The 22727-nt window shown below is 43.6% G+C and overlaps 1 protein-coding gene across 1 annotated transcript in view; it reads right to left on the bottom strand.

The window, feature by feature from the left end:
- The window catches only part of THBS4 (thrombospondin 4), a 56485-nt gene that overhangs the window by 10031 nt on the left and 23727 nt on the right, over positions 1-22727 (bottom strand). Inside the window, exons 3-15 of the mRNA XM_054578539.1 lie at positions 16642-16889; positions 14225-14333; positions 13767-13849; positions 13383-13434; positions 12974-13176; positions 11336-11473; positions 8988-9056; positions 7035-7187; positions 3927-4031; positions 3267-3374; positions 2799-2958; positions 1331-1449; positions 416-468 (exon numbers count right to left, since the gene is read on the bottom strand). Of these exons, the coding sequence (XP_054434514.1) occupies positions 416-468; positions 1331-1449; positions 2799-2958; positions 3267-3374; positions 3927-4031; positions 7035-7187; positions 8988-9056; positions 11336-11473; positions 12974-13176; positions 13383-13434; positions 13767-13849; positions 14225-14333; positions 16642-16889 (1600 nt within the window). The remainder of the gene's footprint in view (positions 1-415; positions 469-1330; positions 1450-2798; positions 2959-3266; positions 3375-3926; positions 4032-7034; positions 7188-8987; positions 9057-11335; positions 11474-12973; positions 13177-13382; positions 13435-13766; positions 13850-14224; positions 14334-16641; positions 16890-22727) is intronic.

Below are 22727 nucleotides of genomic sequence, written 5' to 3'. Positions count from 1 at the left end.
CAACAGTCCTCTGAGCTCCACTGCATTGTCAACCCATTTTTACAGATGAGAAAATTGAGGTGCCGAGAGAAATTCGGTAACTTGCCTAAGGTTTGCCAGTTTGTAAGTGAAGGAGCTGGGGTTTATGTCTAGCTGTGTCTCTCTGGAGCCCGTCTCTGAATTATGATACTATACTGCCTCTCCTGTAATAGAATCTCACTTGCTAGAGCACCTAGTGGCCCCTCCTGATACCATCACCCCAGTGACGCAGAGCTTTCAGGGAGGTGTGGTGGCCCTGACCAGAGGCAGGGCTACTGTCCCACCAGCAGCTCTACCCAGGCAGAGCCCAAAGCATGGTGCTGGTAGCACACCCTGAAGGAGAGAACTGTCTCTAGATGCTTCATCTGGTCCTATGAAGCTGGGAGATGTGCCATACCTGTCCTGATTGGTGTCACAGGAGTCCCCAACCAGATCGTTATCCACATCAGACTGCAAAGAAAACAGAATGTGTTGTTATTTATCCCTGGGACTGTGTGCACGGAATGTTCCAGAGAAGGCAGACCTGACCCATCGTCACTAGGTCTCAGGAATTATTTCTCTGGAATCGGGACTGTGCAAAACTGCAAAAGGACAACACCATATTGGTGTAGGCACAATGTTGAATTTTCAGAAAAGCTTTCCCAAATACCAGGCTATGTGGAGGGGCTGCCTACACACCAGATGGGCTGATGGGAAAGGGCGCCGGGGTAGCGTGGTGGCAGGTGGACACGTGGAACCCTGGCCTGCGTCCGGAGGGAGTCAGCCATAGGCACCAGGAGAAAGCAAACTGACTGTTTGCTTCTGCATTTTGGAATTGAGCCAGAGAGGGAGTGAGTCACAGAGGACAACAATGACTCTCCTCTCTCAGGGCTTTAAAAATACATGACACATCATCCCCAATTATCCAGACAGGAAGGAGGAGGGAGAAGGGAAACAACATGTCGCTGACTGATCTTAATCTGAAATGTCCATACTTAGTCGGTGTAGGGATTTGGGGACTAAAGGGACACAAAGTTCCCACGGTTAATTTCCATGTTACATTTTCATTTCAGCCGAAAAAACTTGTTTGGGCACCACTAAACTCACATTACGAACCTCAGAGGCTCTCCGCAGCCTGTGAGATTAGAGCGAAGGGCCTCGGATCCCTGCCGCGTTCCTCCTCCCGCCTCCGGGCCTCAGCAGGAACCTCGCGGCCCCTGCTCTGTCAGGCAACAGCCAAGAGCTGAGCCGGTGGGCTCTGCTGTTTGGTCTTACATGCGCCCGTGCCCGGGGGAGTTCAGCCTAGAGCATGACTTCCCTATACCCTACTAACCTGATTAGGGTTGCTGACATCTGGGCAACTGTCACAGGCATCTCCCACGCCATCAGCATCCCGGTCCCGTTGGTCACGATTGGGAACTTTTTGGCAGTTGTCCAGAATGTTTTTTATTCCTACGAGAAAGGAATGCTTCCCTGAGTGAGGTGAACGTCACAGACAGGTCTGGGACACGCACACCTGGGTGTCGTCCAGATCAGGCCTACACACACGCATGTGGGGAGTGACTTCTGTCTGGGCCGTCCTTAGAGAGCCACCGCCTTTCCCAGCAGTAACCTGGAGGTAAGGTCAAAGGATGGATTCTGGGAGACTTAAAAATGAACAGTGATCTGAGGCATTTGTCTAATGAGTTATAATTTGTCCGAGATACCAAGGGCTCTGTCGGCAACCAGATGAGGTCGTGAGGGCCAAGTGGGCTGGCCCTGGGGAGGGAGGACCTTGTGGGTGTGTGAGCCAGGCCTGGGACCCAAGGGCTCGGGCAGGCCCATCGTGCCCCTCTCTTCCCAGCTTCCCCGTCGATCATGTCCTCTCTCACACTGGTAGCTTGAACTCAGTGGTGGCGGGAGCGGTTGTTTACATTACAGAAATTGGTGAATGCTACAGCTTGGGGTTTGGGTTTGTTTTGTTGAGTTGGTTTGTCAGCGCACCTGGATCTGAGTCATTGGTTGGGCTTGTAGAAGGTGAGGCCAGGTTCTACAGAGGTGTGGATATTTTGGAGTGGGGTGGGGCTGTGTGTGTGCGTGTGTGTGCATGCATATGTAACGTAGTTCTGAAAGAATTTTCCTTCAAGGCCCTGTGATGTACTATGTTTTTCAGATACTATAGGATCCAGCCTATGCTTTGATAATAGTCCTATGTACGTTATGGAGGCTAGAGAGGAACAGCTGTCCTTCCTCAAGTCCTGTGGGGCGCCAGAGCTCGGGATTGTACCCCAGGGCCCATTCACGCAGGCCACAGTCGGAGGCCTCTTCAGTGGACCCTGGCGCTGGGCAATGCAGCCACCCTGGCTCCACAGCTCTTCACAGAACAGGTGGGGATGCCCGTGTCTCTGGGGGAAATGCCTGATTCCCTGCAGGAGGAGCCTGACCCAGGGCTGACCTGCTCAAGGCCCCCTCATCCAGTTCTCCACTTCCAGGACCCTCGTGTGTGACAATGATGGTGGGGAATGGGGCAGGGTACAATCCGGAAGACAGATGTCCTGAAAAGACACAGCCCTGGTGAGATACTCCTTTCCTACAAGGTTTCTGGCAATGATGCAGCGTTCTAGAAACACCCAGGTTATTAAACAGGTGAGTGGGCTGTGGAGCCTCCTTCAACAGGCACGAGTGGACCTTGGGTTCCTCCGTCATGGGCTGCGTGGAACCACCTGGAGCAGAAGGGCCCTTCTAGGCAGTAATTCTATCTCTGCTCCTCAAAGAGAACAAGGCAAAAGGACAAGTCAGTCCCAAATATAAGACAAACCCACCATCTCCATCCATGTCATCGTCGCAGGCATCTCCTTTTCCGTCCCCGTCAGTATCTCTCTGGTCATTATTTAGGACATCCTGGCAGTTATCACAGGCATCTCCAAAGATATCTTGGTCACTGTTTCTTTGGTCCACATTGTGAGTAAGGACACAGTTGTCCTGAAGGATCAGAAGACCAAACACTCCGACTGTTACTGCTTCCCTGCTGTGTGCGGGTCCTGCGGTGGAGGCTGGCCCACCACCTGCCCCCGACATGGTCATGAGTTGTCAGAACTCAGGAGGCCCAAGTTCGTCAGTTTTATACTTTAAACATTGGATAATCTTAGAATAAGAAGTTGTAGTGCTATGGGAGTGCAGGCATGGAAACTAACATTTGGGATGATTAGTATAAATAGTTGACCTCATGAGATTTCTTCCATCGTCCCCGGCATGTGGCGATTCGTGGGCCCTCCCAGCAAAGTCGGTACCTGCTCATTCGGGATCCCATCTCCGTCAGCATCCTCATCACAAGCGTCCCCAATGCCATCTCTGTCTGCGTCTTCTTGGCCAGAATTTGGCACGTACTTGCAGTTGTCCTAAGGGAGGAAACACACCTCAGAGAGACATCTACACCTGTCGTCTTAGCTTAATTGAAGTATAATTGACAAAATTGTAAGGTAGTTAAAATGTATAATGTGATGAATTGATATATGTACATACTATGAAAGAATTCCCCCATCGAGTTAATTAACAGATCCATCTCCTCACATTTTATCTCCCCCTTTTTTGCTGAGAACATTGAAGTTCTACTCTCTTAGCAAATTTCCATTATACAACAGTGTTATCAACTATAGTCACTATGTCATACCTTAGACCCTCCAACCTTATTCATTTTATAACCGGAAGTTTGTACCCTTTTACCAACATCCCACGCTTCCCACATTCCCCTCTTCACCTGTCTTGAGTTGTCAAACCTCAAGACAACTGTGGCTGCCTGGCTTTATTATTGATGACTCTTTTGCTACACTTGAGTTGTGGCCACTCTAAAAATGCAAATTTCAGTGGAACCCACAGAACCCCTCCCCCATATAAGGTGTGGCTCGGAAAGCCACTGTGTGAGTGAGCATGTGTGTATTTGTCCTACTTACCTTCTTGCAGTTCTTTGCAGAGCATGGAAGTTCTTCGTCCGGGTAGCTGTCGATGTCCACGTCCTTTCCACAGAAATAGCCGTCACCAGCCCATCCGACTCCGCACTGTGAAGGGAAAGCCCGTCAGAGGCCTGGGAGGCCGAGCCTGGTGGGAGGCCGGTGGCCAACGGGAGCCTCTGCCCCTGTGTGCACATCCCTGGAGGGAGGGCCCGGTGCCAGATGGCCTTGCTAGGGAGGATTTGAAAACTATTAAATTGTTTTTCTGAATAGTCTAATGGTCCAGAATTCACTGGGTACAAAGGGAGATACAGGGTAAAGTTCCCACTCCTGTTCCTTTAGCTCAGGTGAGCAAGGCAATCGGATCCCCTGTGTCGTTTGAGAGGTAGGCTATGCACGGACAAGCAAATGCACACCGTCCTTTTTCTCTGTTCTTTAATACAATTGGTAGCATACATATATATGCGATTCTGCAGCTTGGTTTTTAAAAATTAACATTATATCTTGGAGCTCTTTCCATACCACTCCACTAGAGTTTTTTTTTTTTTTTTTAAATAGCAACAGATATATCATATAAAACATGGTATGCATGTACCTTGATTAATTTACTCAGTTCTCTACTGGTGAATGTCAGGTTTTAAAAATCTTCTTAGATTGTAAATAATGCTGCGACAATTCGGTCTAATACATGTGTCATTCTGCACATGTACTGGTTTCTTAGTGTGAAATCCTGGTTCAAAGGGTATTTGTAACTTTGAATTATTGCCAAAAGTTCTTCATTGGCCTGTCCAATTTCTTTTCTCTGGGGAAATGTGGCATTTTCCTTACCATTCTTGAACCATAGCCATCTCCGTGAATCTCACAGTCTTCTAGATCAAGTCCCACAAAAGGAGGAGCCTTCTAAATTGTCTGACACCTATTTATTCCCTTTTCTTTTAACAGAAGGCTCCCATAGGCACAGTGCTGGGTCTGTGTGTTCGCTACTTCCCTGGAGAAAGGGAATAATTATTTAGGCCAGTGCCGCTGGCCGCCGAGAATGAGCCTTGTGTCGGCAGAACAGGCATGAAAATACCAGTTATTCTACACCAAACTCTACAGCCATTTTCTTCAGTTGCTACAGGGACACTGCAAGGTCTCTGTTATCCCATTTTACGCAAGAATCAACGAGGCTCCGAGTGGTTAGGGTCCCTTGCTCAGGGTCTCAGAACTGGGACTAGAACTAGCCCAATGTCTTCTGCCATGTATATTTGTTTAACAGGCGCTTTGAGTTCTTCCTTTGATCCTAGTTTACCTTCCATATCCTAGTTTACCTCATTAAAGGATGTTTGACAAACCAAAGGGAAAGGAAATCATTCCGTAAGTGGTCTCCTGGGTATGAGATGGCTCCTGGAGGCTCAGCCCAGGAGCAGGGTGGGCGCTGGAGTGGGGGGAAGGTGGGACTGCAGAACATGGGAGAAGGGGCCTGGAAAAGGACAGGCAGCTAGAAGGGCAGGGAGAGGAAAGGAGCCTGAGGAAGAGAGTCGGGCCAAGGGAAAAGAAACGCCAAGAGTCAGTGTTGCATTTCCTGGCCTCGCTAATTGGAATAAGGTGACTTAAGACCAGTGACTGCCTTCACGGCAGCCTGCCTGTTCTCAGTCATCTGCACTCTCCTTCTGCAACCAGAGAGTTCGAAGGCAGGGTTCCAAAGATGCCTCTCCCCCCGCTACCCCTATTTCTGCTCAACTGCTTCTGCAGGGCCTTCCGAAGGCCTGGAGAGCTCAGCTATGGGGTATGGTCCCTGACTCATTTTAATGAAGAAAAAAAATTTCATCTAGGAACAAATACATTTTTAATGAGCCATTTTCTGGCAGATTACATTATTTTAGTAGTCACACCAAGTGTATTAATCCTTTACCATCTGTCGCTGCACCTTATTACAAATTCAAAAACATATTAAGAGCCCCATCACCCACCATCCCAGGACGTCATTAATTTGTTCACAGAAAATGAGGATTTAAATATAGATCTACACTTCCCTCTCAGTGGTGATAAGCATGCCCAACCCACGGGAATTAGGGAAACTGTCTTTTCCCCTCTGACCCAGCTTGTTCCTTCATCAGGACCTTGTGTCACCAACAAGAGCTGATGTCATTGCAGTTATTTCTTTAACTTTGACTTTTCTCATTTTTCCTATCTGAAAAGTGACATGCTCATGGCAGAAACTTTTGCGAGCTTAAAAATGTCTAAGTGTGAGGTACAGAGAAGAGGGAAGAAGTCTCCCCGAATCCATCCTGCCACTCAGACGTGCTCACCACGAACCTGTGGAATCTCGGACTCCGAGGGTCACCTGCCAGGGCCTGGCTCGCTGGAAAGCAAGGCAGAGGCGAGCAACTGAAAGTGGCTGATTTATCAGTGCCCAGCATCTCCGAGGGCTCTGGAGCCCAAGTTTGGGAGTGGATGGCAGGAACAAGGCTTCTTCCTCACCAAGGGTCCAGGCTACCAGCCTGGCATGAGACTCAGGTCAGGCCAAACTGCTCTGCTCTCTTCCCAGCCTCCTCCTCCCCAGATCGGCTCCAGGGCTGGGAAATGTGCAGGAAGAAGAGTGGCTTTCTCTGAACGTAGGTGGAGGGAGACACATCAATGTGTGGGAGATGGGGGGTTTCTCTCTGAGGGTGTACAACAGCCTGCCACCCCTCTGCTGTGAACCACGTCCTGGGGCCAGATTTTGAAACTAGATGTCTTAAGGGTGAAGGCAGTTAGAAATGACAGCAGTATGCTAATAAGTTATAAAACAAGTCACTGGGGCAGTAGATGGAAGGGAGGGAAGAAGGCTCCTTCACCTCCTGCTGCTCACTTCCCGGACCTTCTACCGAGCATGCTTGGGAGCTGGGGCTCCATCGCTGAGAGGCCCAAGGGGGACAGAGTCAACCACTGCCAACAGGGAGAGAAAGGGCAGCTGCTGGTTGGATGGACTTCTGATTGCTCCCCACAAACCCAGCTGATGCTCTTACTATTATATTCTGTGTTTATTTTGATTGAACTGTTTCCGTTTTTGAGTACTTTTACCCTGAAGCAAGTAGAAACCAGAATAGTATTTAAAATGGAGGAGGGTAAAATGATAAAGCAACTTACAACACACGTCACATCCCCACCCCGCTCTTCGATGCACTGCGCGTTCACACTGCAAGGGTTCAGTTCTGGGTTTCTGCAGTTTCTTTCAGTTTTGCATCCCCTTGTTTGATCCCCAGTGTACCCAGGTTTGCAAGGCCCACAGCGATAAGATCCCTGTAAAAGCAAAGACAAGACGATAAGCCAGGAGCTCAGAAGTGTAAGCAGAAGGTACTGTAACTGTGTTTACCTTGACGTGATGCCAGGATTAAGTGAGACCTGTGCCTGTCTCTCTGTTTACATGTATTTTTTATAAGATGGCGCGAATATTGGGAAAGACGCCAGCAGGCTGGGGCTGCAGCAGGCCATGCAGGCACGAAGGCATAGAAGAACCGAAGGCCGGTGGCTACCCGGTGAACCACCACTCTGACATGCCAGCTCCACTGAGGGCGGCAGATGGGGAAGGGGCTGAAAGTTCCCATCCGGCCCTGGGAGGGGAAGTCAGAGAACTTACTTTGGGACTAGGGAGACAGTTCGATTAAAACACAAGTCAGAATGTTTTTTATTTACTCTCCCTTTGGGGGAGTGGTTTTTTTGTTTTGTTTTGTTTTTAAACAATCGAGTGACGAAGGAAGAGGGCGCAGAGAAATGCGGGCGGCCTCGCACTGACACCGGTTGGGGTGGGGGGGTGGGTCGTGAGGGTGGGGACCTGCCAATGCTGTCAGCGTCACTGCAAAGGCACTTCCACTGCCACATACGACTTTTGAAGAAAAGTTTTTAACAGCGTTATGGAGATAAAATTTACATACTATGAAAGAGACCCACGTAAAGTGTACAATTACAGGGTTTTAGTCACTAACATCCCTGAATTGTCAAGCTCAAAGCATGCTCTTCGATGTTCTTTCCTGATCCATCAGACCCATTGGGCTGCTTCTTTGGTCAGTTCTCTCCTTTGCTTCTGCTCCTCTGTCTTTCCCGCTTCCTTATTTTTTGAAGTTCTCTGGCATGCTATTTTCTAGAAAGTTCCACTGTTTATTTTATTTTTTTCTTCCTAGGTGGCTTTAGTTATTACCTTTATGTCAATGTCTTCCAAATCTATCTGGGCAGACTAGTTGTGCCCTGGTAAAAAGCTAAGTATAAGTCCCTGTGGGTCCCTAGGCACTAGAGCGTGTGGAGAAGACCACAGGCTCTGCAGCCACCCCCGAGTCTTGTGGCAAGCGTGGCCTCAGCCTAATTCCCAGCCGTTCTGTGCTTCGGTGTCTTCAGCTGTAAAATGGTGATAATAATAGTGCCTATTGACAGGGCTGCTGTGAGGATTAAAATAAGTGATTGTATTTCTAAAATGCTTTTACATACAAGGAAACTAAGAACCTACAGATTAAATAACTTTCCCCGGGGACACATAATAGAGTAAGTTAGAAGCAGTCACACACGGAATCAGTAGTTCTTCTCTTTCGTTGACAATCTACTGTGCTACACTAACCATCTTGGAAAGAGCTGACAGGAACTTTCAGAACTAAAACCCATATCTGAAGATTTAAATTTTAGACCCCCTAAGTGCTAAGCATTTTAATTTAATACAAATGACTTTCAAAAGTTTCACGGAAATAATGAATACCATTTGGGGGTTGTGTCATCACTGGTAAAACTCACATTCTGAGAGTAAATGAAGAAGATGTTCATATTTTTAAAATACAAAAATGATAATATTTTAGTCATTAATATGTCTCTAAAAGCCCAACACTGCAACTTAAATAGAAGATAAAAAAACAAGTTTGGCAGTTAAAAAATTATTCTTATAAAAATTACTTTTATATATTAAAAACTGTTCTTTAGCACAAACTTTTTACCCTCATTTGCCAATCGAATAAATTATGCCCATATGTTCTATATGTGTTTTGGGGTTATGGTTTATAAATACATATTTGGGTTAATAACTGGTCGGCTTTGATCACATCATCCATGAAAAATACTTACCAAAGTGTTAACGCAGATAGAATTGAGGACACACGCTCCATTTCGACACTCATCAATATCATTGCAGATCTAGTGCAGAAAGATTTAAAGAGACACTTTGCTTACATACAAATGCAAATAACTTTTGCTGCATTTTGACACTGTGGCGTGAAGCGAAGGCAGGGCGTTTCAGGCAGAATGGTCATTGGGGCGTCATTGTAGCCCTCTCCCTGTGTTTGTGTCAGTCTGTACTATCAAGGGACAGTTGCCCACCTGGTGTTTAAAGTGATTCATAAAAGACAACCTGTATGATTAATCTGTTCCACAACCTTTTTAGTGAAGAAGGTTTTTTATCCTGCTTGGGACTGTGTACTTCTACCTGAGAGTTCCTATTTTTCAGCAATTCTGGAAAATTCTCAGTTTCTCTCTGCTCCTATTCTTTCTACTCTTTCTTTGGAACTGCAATTAAACAAATACTGGACCTTTCTCATTAATCTCTTTGGTTGACCTTTAACCTCTTATTTGTATTTTCCATATCTTTATTTCTCTGTGCATGCAGCATTCTGGATGATTTCCTTAGTTCCACCTTCCAATCCATAAACTCCCTGTTAGCTGTCTTGCTCATCTATTAAGTTTTTAATGCCAATGATGATGTTTTCATTGAATAAATTTTACTTGGCTATTTCTCAAAATGCCTGTTCCCCCCCAACCCCCCAACCTCTATTCTTTAATTATGATGTCTATTCCTTCCTTTTTCTCTTTATCCTTTTTAACTTATATTCATCATGTTTCCTCATGGTAGCGTCTTCGTATAAATTGCCCTTTTTGTTTGTGAGCACATCCTTAGTGGTCCTGCCTTTGCCTGTGGGTGTTCCACTGCCTCTGAGTTTGGAGTCTCTTTACCAAGTAGTGTGGCTTTGGCCTTAGCCAGGGCCCTGGGGATTTTACTGCTCCAGAGCTGGTTCTCATGTTAATTTTTGGCTTGTATATCTGCGTTATATGTGTAACACAGATTTGGAGCTCACAACTCTATGCAACATAAACTTGGAGCTTTAATTTGTTGTGGGCAATTTTCATTTGTGTTAACCTTGTCCCAAAACTGACATCAAGCTTCCTTGTTGATTTTTGGGGCTAGTAAAGGTTTCTCATCTCTTTGTAATGGGAAAGGTAGCTCTTTGAGGCTCCTGGCTTTATGCAGGAGTGCTAGGTCTTTCTGCAGGTCTGGGACCACATCTGCTGTACCCACAAAGGTGCCAAAACCCAGCTCTCCACCCCTGAGACCTACACCCAGCTCCCGCCTCTCATGGCGCTGAGAACTATGAGCTGCTGTGGCTTCAGCTTCCACCCACAGCTCTGGTTTTGAGTTCCGTCTTTGTTTCCACCTTTCTTTTTATTTCTTTTGATATTGGTGATGCATTAAAATTGTTTTTAAATTTCATCAAGACAATTCCCTTCTACCTCAGTTCAATCTACCATATTGCAGAAAACCCACTGGGAAGTGCTCCGTAATAGCTTACATAAAGCCCCTTCTATTTCATTTTGTCTGTTTTCCTTGCTTTAGTCCTGGAAACTTTGTCTTTAGAGGAGAGGAAGAAAAACGTTGGGTCATTACTCTAATGGCTTCTTGTCATTCCAATCTGCCTAGCTTGCCTCCTTATTCTAGTCTCAGAAATCATGCCCTCTAGGATTCTTTGATAGGCAGCAAGGAGATAATGAACCCTGCCCTTCTTTAAAGCTCATAATTTCCCTAAGGTAGTAAAATATATTTATAGACCGAGCATTTTTAAGGGTTGAAGACATCAAAAAGAATTTCACAGTCAGTCAGTTAAATAATGACCAAGATACAGTAGAACGTTTGGAAATAAATGAGGACTGTCACGAAGTGCCCAAGTGCTTTATGGCAATTTACAGCTTACACTGGAAGAAGCAGGGAATTCCTCGGGGGATGAGTTCGCCCCTTGAAATCCTTTCATCTCTAAAACAGCTTCCGATCAGCAACAATGACTCTAAAAGTGACCTATTTTTTTGAAGCTTTTATTCGTTTCCCTGATTTTCAAGTTGTTTTGCAGGACAAAACGTTCGGTGGCTATTAACAAAATACGCCTGAAATCATGCGTTACCCCATTCGCTGTTTTTCTAGTAATACTCTGTTATCCCAATTTAAGAGCTTCCTCCCTAATAAACTTTATGAACATGTATATTCAGAAATGAGTTGGAAAACATGCCGATTTGTTCATTGGCACCATGACATTCCACATGGCATTGGCTGCTCAAGGAGGTAAAGGGATGTACAGAAAGGTGGCAACCAACCAGAGTTCTTCTGTGGGTAATTAAGGTAAAAGTAATTAAAGACCATCACGTCAGCCCACCTGTTTATTTGACTTGGCAAAACTGATCCCAACACCCTGCACCGTGGGCCCTGTGAAGCCCACCGGGCAGGAGTCACATCTGAAACCGGGAGCTAAGTTCACACAGCGCACACCTGGGTAGCAGGGGTGGTACTTACACTGGAGAGAAAAAAAAATCAAAGTCATTAGTCACATGGAGAAAACACCCTTCGAACTTTCATTTTTCTATCTGCATGTGCTTATTTACTCCCTTAACTCTTTTTGGTGGTCAGAATGGTAAAAGGAAATGAAGGCTTCCAATTTCAGTTGCCCTAGGAACCCCTGACCCATGCCATCCGGAGCTGCTTTGCTGTGCTACAGAGCAATGGTACAGCCTTCATGTCACTGTCCCCCCCAGTGGAAATTCCCTGATATTCTAACCTGGAATTCAGAAATCTCTATGAAAGGACAGTGCTGTTGCACCACTTGACAGCTGTCTGTTGGATGAGCCCAAAGGCATCACTGAACCAACTACGCAAAAGACCCTGAAAAGACAAAGCTCGGGCAGTTGTTTCTTCACTTAGATGCGATCCATCAGGCCCCGGGCCTGTCTCTGCGCCCTACAGAGTCCATGCAGTTCCAAAGCCCTTGGAGTCTAGGAGATTGGTTCCGATCTTTTTTTTTTTTTAACCACTTCAACTAATGTAAAAAACATGACCATTTCTGGCCCTTTCAAAAGGAGGAAAATTCCAGCTCACAGATAAAAACCAGATGCAGTTTTGTGAAACGTGTACAGAGGTTTCTGCAGTTGAGGGATTACTAGAGACCATCTTAATTACTTACTGCCTGGGGAGGTAATGAGTGAAGGGCTACCATGAATCTGCAGGAGAGGGGGTGTGTGTGTGGGGGTGTGTGTGTGTGTGTGTGTGTGTGTGTGTGTGTGTCTGTGAGTGTGCATGTGTCTATGTGTGTGAATGTGTGTCTAAGCTCCTTGTATGCACCTCGGCCCCTCCATTTCTCCTTCCGACCTTCCTCTGGCTGGGTGAGAGGGGAAAGGCGCATAGTGATGGCAGCCTTGCGACCCACTCTGAACACTACTTTGGGACTGGCCTGGTGGCTGGCGAGTCATGGTCTTGAAACCATCTACTTCAGAGGCTTTGGCAGCTGTCCAGCCAGCCTGTATTTGCTGTATGTGTCTTTCTGGCTCTATCGCTGGGCCGTTTTGGTTACAGGTTACAGGGCCTCATCAACAGGTCTTGTTGGCTTGAGGTTCCCCTCTGCTCCTCTGTTTTAGGAAGCTTGAAGAAATCAGTTGCAACCTCTGGAACATATTCTTACACAGATCTCCCCCTCCCATGTTTGCAAAATGATAATACCGACTGCTTAAGAGAAACAATCAATGTTAAAGTACAAAGCCAAAATCTCAGTATTGTAGCAATGTGGATGAGTGGAAACACAGAGGATGTAGTATGAACACAGCCACACTGTGTGTCATGCCTCCTTCCTGCCACTGCTCACGGTGTCTCATGGTCTCTAAGGATCCTTTAGGAAGCAGTTGTTAAAGTAGCCTGGAAGACGACCCAAGCCATCCCTTAGTCACCAGCCTGGCTTCTTTTTCCATAAGCTGTAGTGTGTGCAAGATGTGTAGCGATCCCCTAACCTGTCTGGTTGAACTTTTACCTCATCAATATCAGAACAGGTGACCCCATTTCCTGTGTAGCCCTCCGGGCAGGGCCCACACTGAAAGCCCTCTCTAGTGTTGGTACATCGGACGCCGCGGAAACAAGGGCTGGAGTCACACTGGCGCCGCAGGGGTGCCGGGGGCGCAGGGAGTGCCGGGGGCACCAGTGTGCTCGGGGTAGGAGACTGTATGCTGAGAGGACCTAGAAAGAAAACAATAGGCTTATTCACCACTGGGAAAACATTGCTGATACAAAATAAAATTTGGTTTTTCAATGAACTTCTCTTTCCTCCATCTCTGTGCCAAACCGCCAGAACCTGCAGCCAATGTAGCCTCACCCCAGGTCCATCAGGAGTCTGCCGCTGCTCGTCTAACTCAGAATGAGCCAGTTACTAGAAAAGCACTTACCGCAAGCCTGGCATTCAGCTATGGTGTTTCGCAAAAATGTTGTTTCCTTGACCTTTAGAAATGGGAAGAGGAAAAGAAAAGATTGAAAGGGAGTACCTGATACATAATCCAGGAATGAAAGAATCCATGTGCAGCAAGCTATTAAACACTTCTTAAAGTATTTCTAAAGTAATCCTTGATGGATTGGAGCCTGCCTGGAGCCATGCTGTGTTTATCACATGCTTGCCCCCATTTCCAGGGCCTGTGAAGCGGAGTCCCAGGGTGGTGGGCTGCGTGGGCCTGGCTGCAGGGCTGCATCCCTGCTGTGCCGTAGGCCCCCTGCCCCCCACACACAGCGTCTCTGAGAACACTGGCGCTGTCCTGCTGATATGTCTTGGTTGTTACCTGCTGCCTCAGAAGATCCTTCACCTCTCCCAGTAGCTGGTTTAGTTGTGTCATTTGCCCCAAGAACTGCCGATTAAAATCTCCTACAGCAACAACAAAGGTAAGGAGCATTCAGTCAGTGACAGCCATTTCTACAGTGACTCAAAAGCAAATGATTTCCCCGAGAATTATTATGACAAAACTGACAGTATAGGAATTTAACTTGGTGGGATTCATCTAAAAAATAATGATCGTGATGCCACTGGCTAGTTCAAAATTCCTGTGAGTTATAAAAATATAAAAAGTGTAACGAAAATATTCCTTGTTCTGGGTTTTGGCACAAGAGTCTGATTTCTATAGACACCTCCTGTAGGGCTGCTGTGGACAGCCCGCCTTTCAGTGGTGGGACCCAGCCTGTTCGGAGGCCTGGGGGTTTGTCTGTGTTGACGAAAGTAGGCAAACTGCCCAAGTACCCATACCTGTGCTAGTGGCGGCCACTGGCTCACTCTGTTGCAGGAAGCAGTCTTGCAGGCTGGCCACCTGGAACAGTGAGCCTCTTACCACCAGCTTCAACTCTTCCAAGAAGTCCTGGAAAAAATCAGATCCATACCACACAGTGCTGATGCCATTCAAAAAGCCAATGTGCCTGCATATTCACACAACTTTCATAACAGAATAGCTCCGTACACTTGGACCCTGACATCTTATGTAATTTTGTGGTTTGCATTTTTCCTCAAGCCTGCCAGTCCTATCCTTTTTACTGTAGCAACTATAGAGGTTTTAGCCAGTTGCTTAGGAAAATGCCGGCATTTAGCTCAGTCTGAGAGTCCATGAAGGCGGCTCTGAGAAAAAAGACTTTTCCTTCATGGTAAACAGTTATTTTGTGGCAGGAGCCTCTTAAAAATTATCCAGATTTGTTTATGGACTTCAGACTATAATAAGTATTTTTTTAATTGTTCCAATTTTAAAAAGTATTGTTTTTAGGATGTCCTGGCTCCAGGTTTTAGAAAAGTCTCTGATTTTTTTGGCATATTCTATGATTATTAGGTAGCTGGCCTCATCTTTTTACTTTACTGGTTGATGTCAATCATTCATTGTTAGTCACAAAGTCAATTTCTTCACCCCTTTATTTTGTAACTTGTATCCATTCTTATATCTATATAGGACAGAAAAAAGATTATTTTATCTGCCAAGGTAAAGCCATCATTTTTTATTTTAGAAATGAGTATGCTGAGGATTCTTAGTGGAATTCAACTTTTTAACTAGCTAAGTTAAGATGCCGTCAGTACGTGCTATGTAATAGATGGTGCGTCGGACATTGGACTACAAGGTCTGTGGAGCCTGGACCATGGCTGTGTGGCCCACCCACGCTAGCCCTGGTGCCTACAATGTGCCTGTCTGTTGACTGACTGACCGACTGAATGAGTAGGTGGCTGAAGAGAGAGCACTCTGGTCCCTGCTGAGAGTCTAAGGAGCTAGGACTTTTGAGAAATTTTCAGTAAGTGTAGTTTCTGATGACCTTGTCATGGCTGACTCCTGGCTTTTAGAAATTGACTTAAGTGGCAGTAGACATTAATTTCTGAAATGGTGAGTGAAATAATTTCTTTCATTCTGACTTTGGCTATTTGGGGGAGAGGTTAAAAAAATAAAGTTTATCATATCTATTTGTTAATATTTTTCTCTTATTTAAATCTATACTAAAAATGTATGTATGTGTATATGTATCTGCAAAAAAAAAAAAAAATCAAAAAGAGAGTTGGGTTTGAGTTTTCTTGTGATTTTTGCTGAAAATGCTTCCTATTTTCCAAGCACAAAATTCTAGTATCAGATTCATAGTTTTAAAAAATGATTATCTAAAACATCATGGCATTCCTAGCTGTAATGGAAATTATTGCTTATATCCTGCCTCTTAGTTACAGCACTGCTTGTAAAGCGTGTGTAATAAAGTAGAAATGGAAAATGAGAATTGAGAGTTAGAAGACAACAATATTGTGGACCATAACAGATGAACACAGTTACTGATTTTGGCACCAAATTTCATATCAGATAAAATTCAGGACCTATGGCCAGTTATAATTAATGGAAAGGACAAAGAATACTAGTTCTTTTAGGAAACAAAGCATTTCCTAGCATGCAATCCATGTGGCAATTTCTATAGTAGATGTGGTGATATAATGAAAACAGCTCCATCAACATGGCATAAAACAGAAAACAGACGCAGGAAACAGGGATTTCTAAGGGCACATGGAACTAAGTTGGCAATAAGATCCTTTTTGTTAGTGATGTTCTGATAAGACCTTATGAAAAATGTTCCTATTGCTTAGCAGTTTCCAATCATTCTTTTAAATTTCCATTAAAAATAATAAGTATAGAAAGATTAAAAGTACGTCATCCTATCATCTTAAGATAGTGTCTAAATTTTTGTCATTTATTTCCAACTTTACAATTGCATCCAAACAGTCTCCATTTATAATCAAAAGCAGTTCTCAATTTTGCCTTCACCATAGAATCAGTACTTTTTTAAAAATGCCATATTTTGCTGTGTATAATGCACACCCATGTTTCTGTGTGCATTATACATGGGATTATTATACCCATGGCATGTAATCATTATAGTCATGTATAATGCACATCCTTATTTTTCCTTAAAAAATTTGGACAAAGAGTGCGCTTTATACACAGCAAAATACGGTACTGATGCCTAGGCACCACCCTGCAGATTCTACTTCAGATTATCTTGAGGATGGGCCCTCTATCTGTGCTTTTTCAAGTTTGACAGGTGATTCTACTGTGCAGCCAGAACCACACCCACTCATAACCTCAGCTCACAGCTCTGCATTCTCTGGGCCTCAGCAGCTCACCTTTCCACATCAGAGAATGGTTTGTGGGTTCTTACCTGTGCCCTCCTCTGAAAAGTCCTCAATTCAATGGACTCAGGACTCTGGGAGAGGCCAGAAAATGCTCTGGGGAGACTGTGAACGGAATCCACTTGGGTGCAGTCCACGTAGAGCTCCACAGAGCCAGACCCTCGCTGCAAGTTGCTCAGTTTCAGGAGGACCCTGTGCCGCCTGCCGTCAGCTAGCTGCAGGTTGTTGAAAACCACCAAATGGATCTTCCCATCATTCTTCAGGTAACGGAGGATGGCTGGAGCCAAGCACAGATCAACAAGTAAGGAGATAAGGGGGACAGGGTGGTTTTGTGCTCAAGGGCCTTCAGGTCACGAGGCTGGGCCACTGGAACCATATATACTCATACATATTCATTGTGTGCCAGGTGTTATTCTCAGCCCATGTTGTCATCATAGAGAGACAGACAATAAAGTAGGAAACTTGAAAATAAACAATATAATATCAGATAATTATAAGCACAATTGGCAAGCAGAACCTATTAAAAATCCACTTACTCCAAGTCAGCTCCTGAGGGCATGAATGCATTAATTCACCAAACATTTACTGAGCTCTACCATGGGGCTGGGTGCTGTCCTTAGTTGTTTTAAACACTTAATTTCTACTCATTGCAACCTTATGACATTGGAATACCTAATGATGAGGGCAGTGAAGCTGAGATAAGTGGAGGAGTATGCTCAAGGACATAGAAGTGGCAGGACTAGAATTTAAAACTGAGGGTGGCTTATTTCATGACTAAATGAATGCTAGGCATGGACAGTCCTTTGCAACTGTATATTCAGTTGTGTGTAATCTGCTATATTGTCCCTCGGCAACCCATCTTCAATTTAACAATGCTCGGTTAGAAAATCTATGGTTGCAAAGAAAAAAAAAATTAGGAGGGGACTTCACTACCTTATTTTGTTTGTTTTCTATGCATGTAGCTATCCACATATCTTGTTAAGTTCACTAAATCAAAATTCATGCAAATTTTAAAATTTTGGTTTTCTGCCTTGCTTTTTATTCTATTACTTTCCTGAATACATTGAACCCTGAGTTAAAATCTGTTCTTGGATGCTGAGCCTTTGGAAGTGAAGCTAACTGGGTGACGTTTGCTATAAAGAGCAAAGTGATTTTGTGTATAAGGGCTTAGTGAATCTACCAAGAACACCCCTGGCTCCATCCATGGATACCACTGTCAAACACAAGTTCATCACCAGAGATAATTCTAGGATCAAGGCTGAAGGCTGAGTGTTAATGTTGTAGATAATTAATGTAATAAACACATAATTGCAGCTCCAAAGGTCTGAGTCAAAGTTTTGACTGCCCCAGGGTAGAACAGCTTTAAATTGGTATAACTTTTCTGAGGACAATTTAGTGACATATACAAAAACCTTGAAGCTGTACAGATACTACGGCAATGCCACTTCTAGAAATTGATACTAAGGGGAAAAAAACCCCAAATGTATGGGTAAGAACATTTATTTCAGAAATATTATAACAAATATTTGAGATAACATGTACATCTAAAAAGAGATGGAGAGTTGGCTAGTTAAATAATGGAATGCAATGGAATTATTGCACATTTAAAACATAAAAAGAGGGTAACATCAGCATTGCGTCAGTGTGAGAAGACCTCTTGGCCTCTCCCCTTAAAGTTATAAGTTGGACAACTACAATTCAACAGAGGATTCCCTGCTCAATGCAGAAGCATGCCTGAGAGATCCGCACGTTGGAACGTCTGGAGGTGGGCGTATTGGAGCAAGCGGGTGAGGCAGAATGGGGGAAGAACAGAGGCGGGAGCTGCAGAGGTAGTCTGGTGCCTGCCGCAGCCCCAGCAGACATGATGGTAGTAGAGTGTTGGGTCGCAACCACACTCAGCAAGCCAGAGGCTGGTACATACTGAGGCTGAACTTGGGGTAGAGAAGCGAGGTGAAGGGTGGCAGCTGCAGTAGAGCAGCCACTATCACCAGAGGAAAAAAGAACAAAGCCATAGATGTGTGAATCTACTCACCCTCACCCTGACATAGCCTCCCAAGCTCCAGCAGATGTAGCAGCAGAGGAGGCAGGCTGTGAAGAGGCAGAAGCAACATTCTAGGCAGAGTGGCTTGTACTCATTGTGGCAAAAACCAGTGGGGAAAAAAAATGAAACCACAAATGCTTGAACCTACCTCTGCCTGCCTACCCTTCTCCCACCCATCATGGTGGAGCTGGTAGAGGCCACTGGGACACCTTACATAGTGTTGCATGGCTGGTAGCTTTTGGTTGCAGGAAAGGAACACCAGGGACTCACAGACCTAGAACACCATCACCGACTACACCCCACCATGGGGGTGGTGCCCTGAGACCAACGCAACCTTAACATAGAGAGGATGCCCATATTTTGGGGGGAATATGGAGTATTTCCCATGGCTAAGGTGACACTGCCCCATGGAGAGCCCAGAAGTCTCAGTAGTGCAGATAAGAGAAAATGCAAATTGAGCTATAGCATCATCTACTAGAATCCAAAAGAAAGACCTTTACATATAAATCTGCTTGCAGGTTAAAGGCAACAAATACTTCAAAAAGATTTCAATCCCTCAAATACCCAGGCAAATAAATAAGCCATGAAGTACCACACAAGGTGTTTCAGAAAGAAAATTTAAAAATCTCCAGAAAATAAACTCAAAGACATGGAAGATTAAGATTTAAATGACATAGAATTCAAGATTACAGTTCTGAAAAAAATCAACAAGATATAAGAAAACTCAGAAAGGCAGTTCAATGACCTCAGGGATAAAAAAATAATGAACAAAAGGAATATTTTACCAAAGAGATTGAAACAATAAAAAAGAACCAAATAAATTCCAGAGCTGAAGAACTCAATAAATGAGTTGAAGAATAGAGAGTTTAGGAACTAAAGCAGACCAGATGGAAGAAAGAATTAGTGATCTTTAAGACAGAAATCTAGAAATGACTCAGGTGAAAGAAGAGAGGAATTGAGGAAAAAAAATGAAAGAATGCTAATAGAACTATCTGAATGCATGACAAAGAACAATATAACAACAGTAAGTATAGCAGAAGGAGAAGAGAGTGAGAAGGGAACAGAAAACCTATTCAAACAAATAAGAGATGAGAACTTCCCAAACTTAAGAAAAAAGCTGGACCCTCGAATCCAAGAAGCTAACAGAATATCTAATTATTTCAGTGCAAAAGGTTGCCTCCAAGGCATGGTAGAGTAGACAAAGAATTCTCAGGGCAGCCAGAGAAAAGAAGACTGTAACCTATAAAGGAAACCCCATTAGATTATCATTGGATTTTTTTTTTAGCAGAAATCCTACAGGCTAGGAAGAGTGGAATCAAATATTCAAAATATTGAAAGAGAGAAATCACCAGCTAGGAATAATATATCAAGCAAAGCAATCCTTTAGATATGAAAAAGAAATAAAGCCTTTTACAGACAAAAGCTGAGAGAATTTACATCCCAAGATTTGCACTACAAAAAATATTGATGAACAAAATAAACTAATGAGCAAAATAGAACCAGAGGCATAGAATCATGGAACAGACTGACAGCTGTAAGAGGGGAGGGGGGGGGAGGGGGGAACTGATTGAAAGAAGGTGAAGGGATTGGTCAAAGACCGTAATATGAAGGACTCATAGACATGGACAATGGTGAGGGGACTGATTATGGGAGTGGAGGTGGGCTGGGTGGAAGGGAGCAAAGGGGCGGGGGGAAGTGGGTACACTGTAATAGCATAAAAAATAAAATATATTTTTTAAAAAGAAATATTGAAAGGAGCCCTTCTACCTGAAATGAAAAGACAAAAGGATACAAAATTATAAGGTGACTAGCAGATGGACAGAAGCAGAAAACTACAACTCCTTTTTAGAATAGGGCTTAAACACTTAAATATAACAGAAAGGTTAAAGGGAATAAAAGATTATAGTGTCTTCAACTTGAAAATAAACTTGCAACATAAAAAGGGGTAATATGTGACAACAAAAAATAATAGGGGAGAGGAAAAGGACTAAACTTGCATAGGTGAGTGGAGATTGGATGCAATCAAAAGAAAAAGGACTGTTTTATGTATGAAACTTTTTTTTTTTGCATAAACCTAATGGCAACCACCAAATAAAAATCTAGAGCTGAGACATGTAACATTAAAAAAAGAGAGTATGGAGATTAAAATATCATAGAACACCACCAAACTAGCATACAAAAACATCAGGGAAAAGAAACAATAGAGAAACAGAGCAACCAGAAAACAAAAGATAACATGGCTATAGGAAATGCCTCTGTATCACTAATCATCTTAAATGTAAATGGACCGAACTCACCAATGAAAAGACACAGAAGGATTACAAAAACAAAACCCAACTATATGTTGCCTTCAGGATACCCATCTCAGCTACAAAGACAAACACAGACTCAGAGCAAAGGGATAGAAGATGATACCCAAAGCAAATGGCATCTAGAGAAAAGTGGGTATAGCTATATTTACATCAGACAAAAAAGACTGATATTAAAAAAGGGTAATGAGAGTGATACAATTTAATGACAAAAATACAACCAATCCAATTAAAAAGTAGGCAGAGACCCTGAACAGACACTTCTCCAAAGAGCACATACAGATGGCTAATAGACACAGAAAAAGATGCTCCACATCGCTAATCATCAGAGAAACATAAATTAAAACCACAATGAGATATCACCTTACATCTGTTAGAATGACTATCCTTCATAAGTCAACAAATAACAGACATGTTGGAGAGAAAATGTGGAGTAAAGGAAACCCACACACACTGTTGATGGGATGCAAATTGGTGCAGCCACTGTGGAAAAACAGTGTGGAGTTTCCTCAAAAAATTAAAACTAGAACTACCATATGACCCAGAAATCCTGCTTCTGGGCATTTAGCCAAAAAAATCCAAAACTCTAGTTTGAAAAGTTATATACATCTCTATATTCACTGCAGCATTATTTACAATAGCCAAGATACGGAAGCAACCTAAGTGTTCATCAATAGACAATTGAATAAAGAATATGTGATACACACATACACACACACAGTGGAATATTCCTTGGCCATAAAAAGGAATGAAATCTTGCCTTTTGTGACAACATGGATGGACCTAGAGGGTATTACGCTAAATGAAATGTCAGACAAAGACAAATACTGTGTATTTCACGTATGTGTAGAATCTAAAAAACAAAATAAACAAAGAAAACAAACACACTCATAGATACAGAGAACAAAGTGATGATCGTCAGATGGGAGCGAGATTGGTAGGATGGATGAAAGAGGTGAAGAGATTAAGAAGTACAAATTGGCTGTTACAAAATAGTCACAAGGATGTAAAATACAGCATAGGAAATATAGTCGATAATGTCATAAAAATTATGTCTGGTAATTGAGGTATCACACTTATTGGGAGGATCACTTTATAATATAAATGTCTAATCACTATGCTGTATACTTTAAGCTAATACAAAACTGAATGTCAACTGCAATTGAAAAATAAAAAAAATGGTAACAAGAGACAAAGATTGAGACTTTATAATGATAAAGGGGAGCCCTAGATGGTGTGGTTCAGTGGATTGAGCAGGGGCCTGTGAACCAAAAGGTTGCCAGTTCAATTCCCAGTCAGGGCATATGCCTGGGTTGCAGGCCAGGTCCACGGTAGGGGGTGCATGAGATGCAACCACACATTGATGTTTCTCTCTGTTTCTTTCTCCCTCCCTTTCCCTCTCTAAAGATAAATAAATAAAATCTTAAAAAAAGAAAGGGGACAATACATCAAGGAGACATAATGCCTTTTAATACATGTGCAACACAACTTGGGAGTAAGAAAATATATAAAGTATTTATGGCAGGCCTAAAGGGAGAAACTGACAAAAATACAATTATAGTAGGGGACTTAAATACCCCATTAATAGCAATACATACATCATATAAACAGAAAATTAATGAGAAAGTATTGGCCTTAAATGATACATTAGACCAAATGGACATAATTGATATTTACAGAGCTTTCCATTCCAAAACAACAGAATATATATTCTTCTTTAGTGTACATGGAACAATCTTAAGCATAGACCATATATTGGGGCACG

Source organism: Pteronotus mesoamericanus, unplaced genomic scaffold (genome assembly GCF_021234165.1).
Source record: "Pteronotus mesoamericanus isolate MK-2021 breed Mesoamerican mustached bat unplaced genomic scaffold, CSHL_Meso_final contig_50, whole genome shotgun sequence".
Lineage (NCBI taxonomy): Eukaryota > Metazoa > Chordata > Mammalia > Chiroptera > Mormoopidae > Pteronotus > Pteronotus mesoamericanus.
This window is presented reverse-complemented; position numbering and strand designations above follow the sequence as displayed.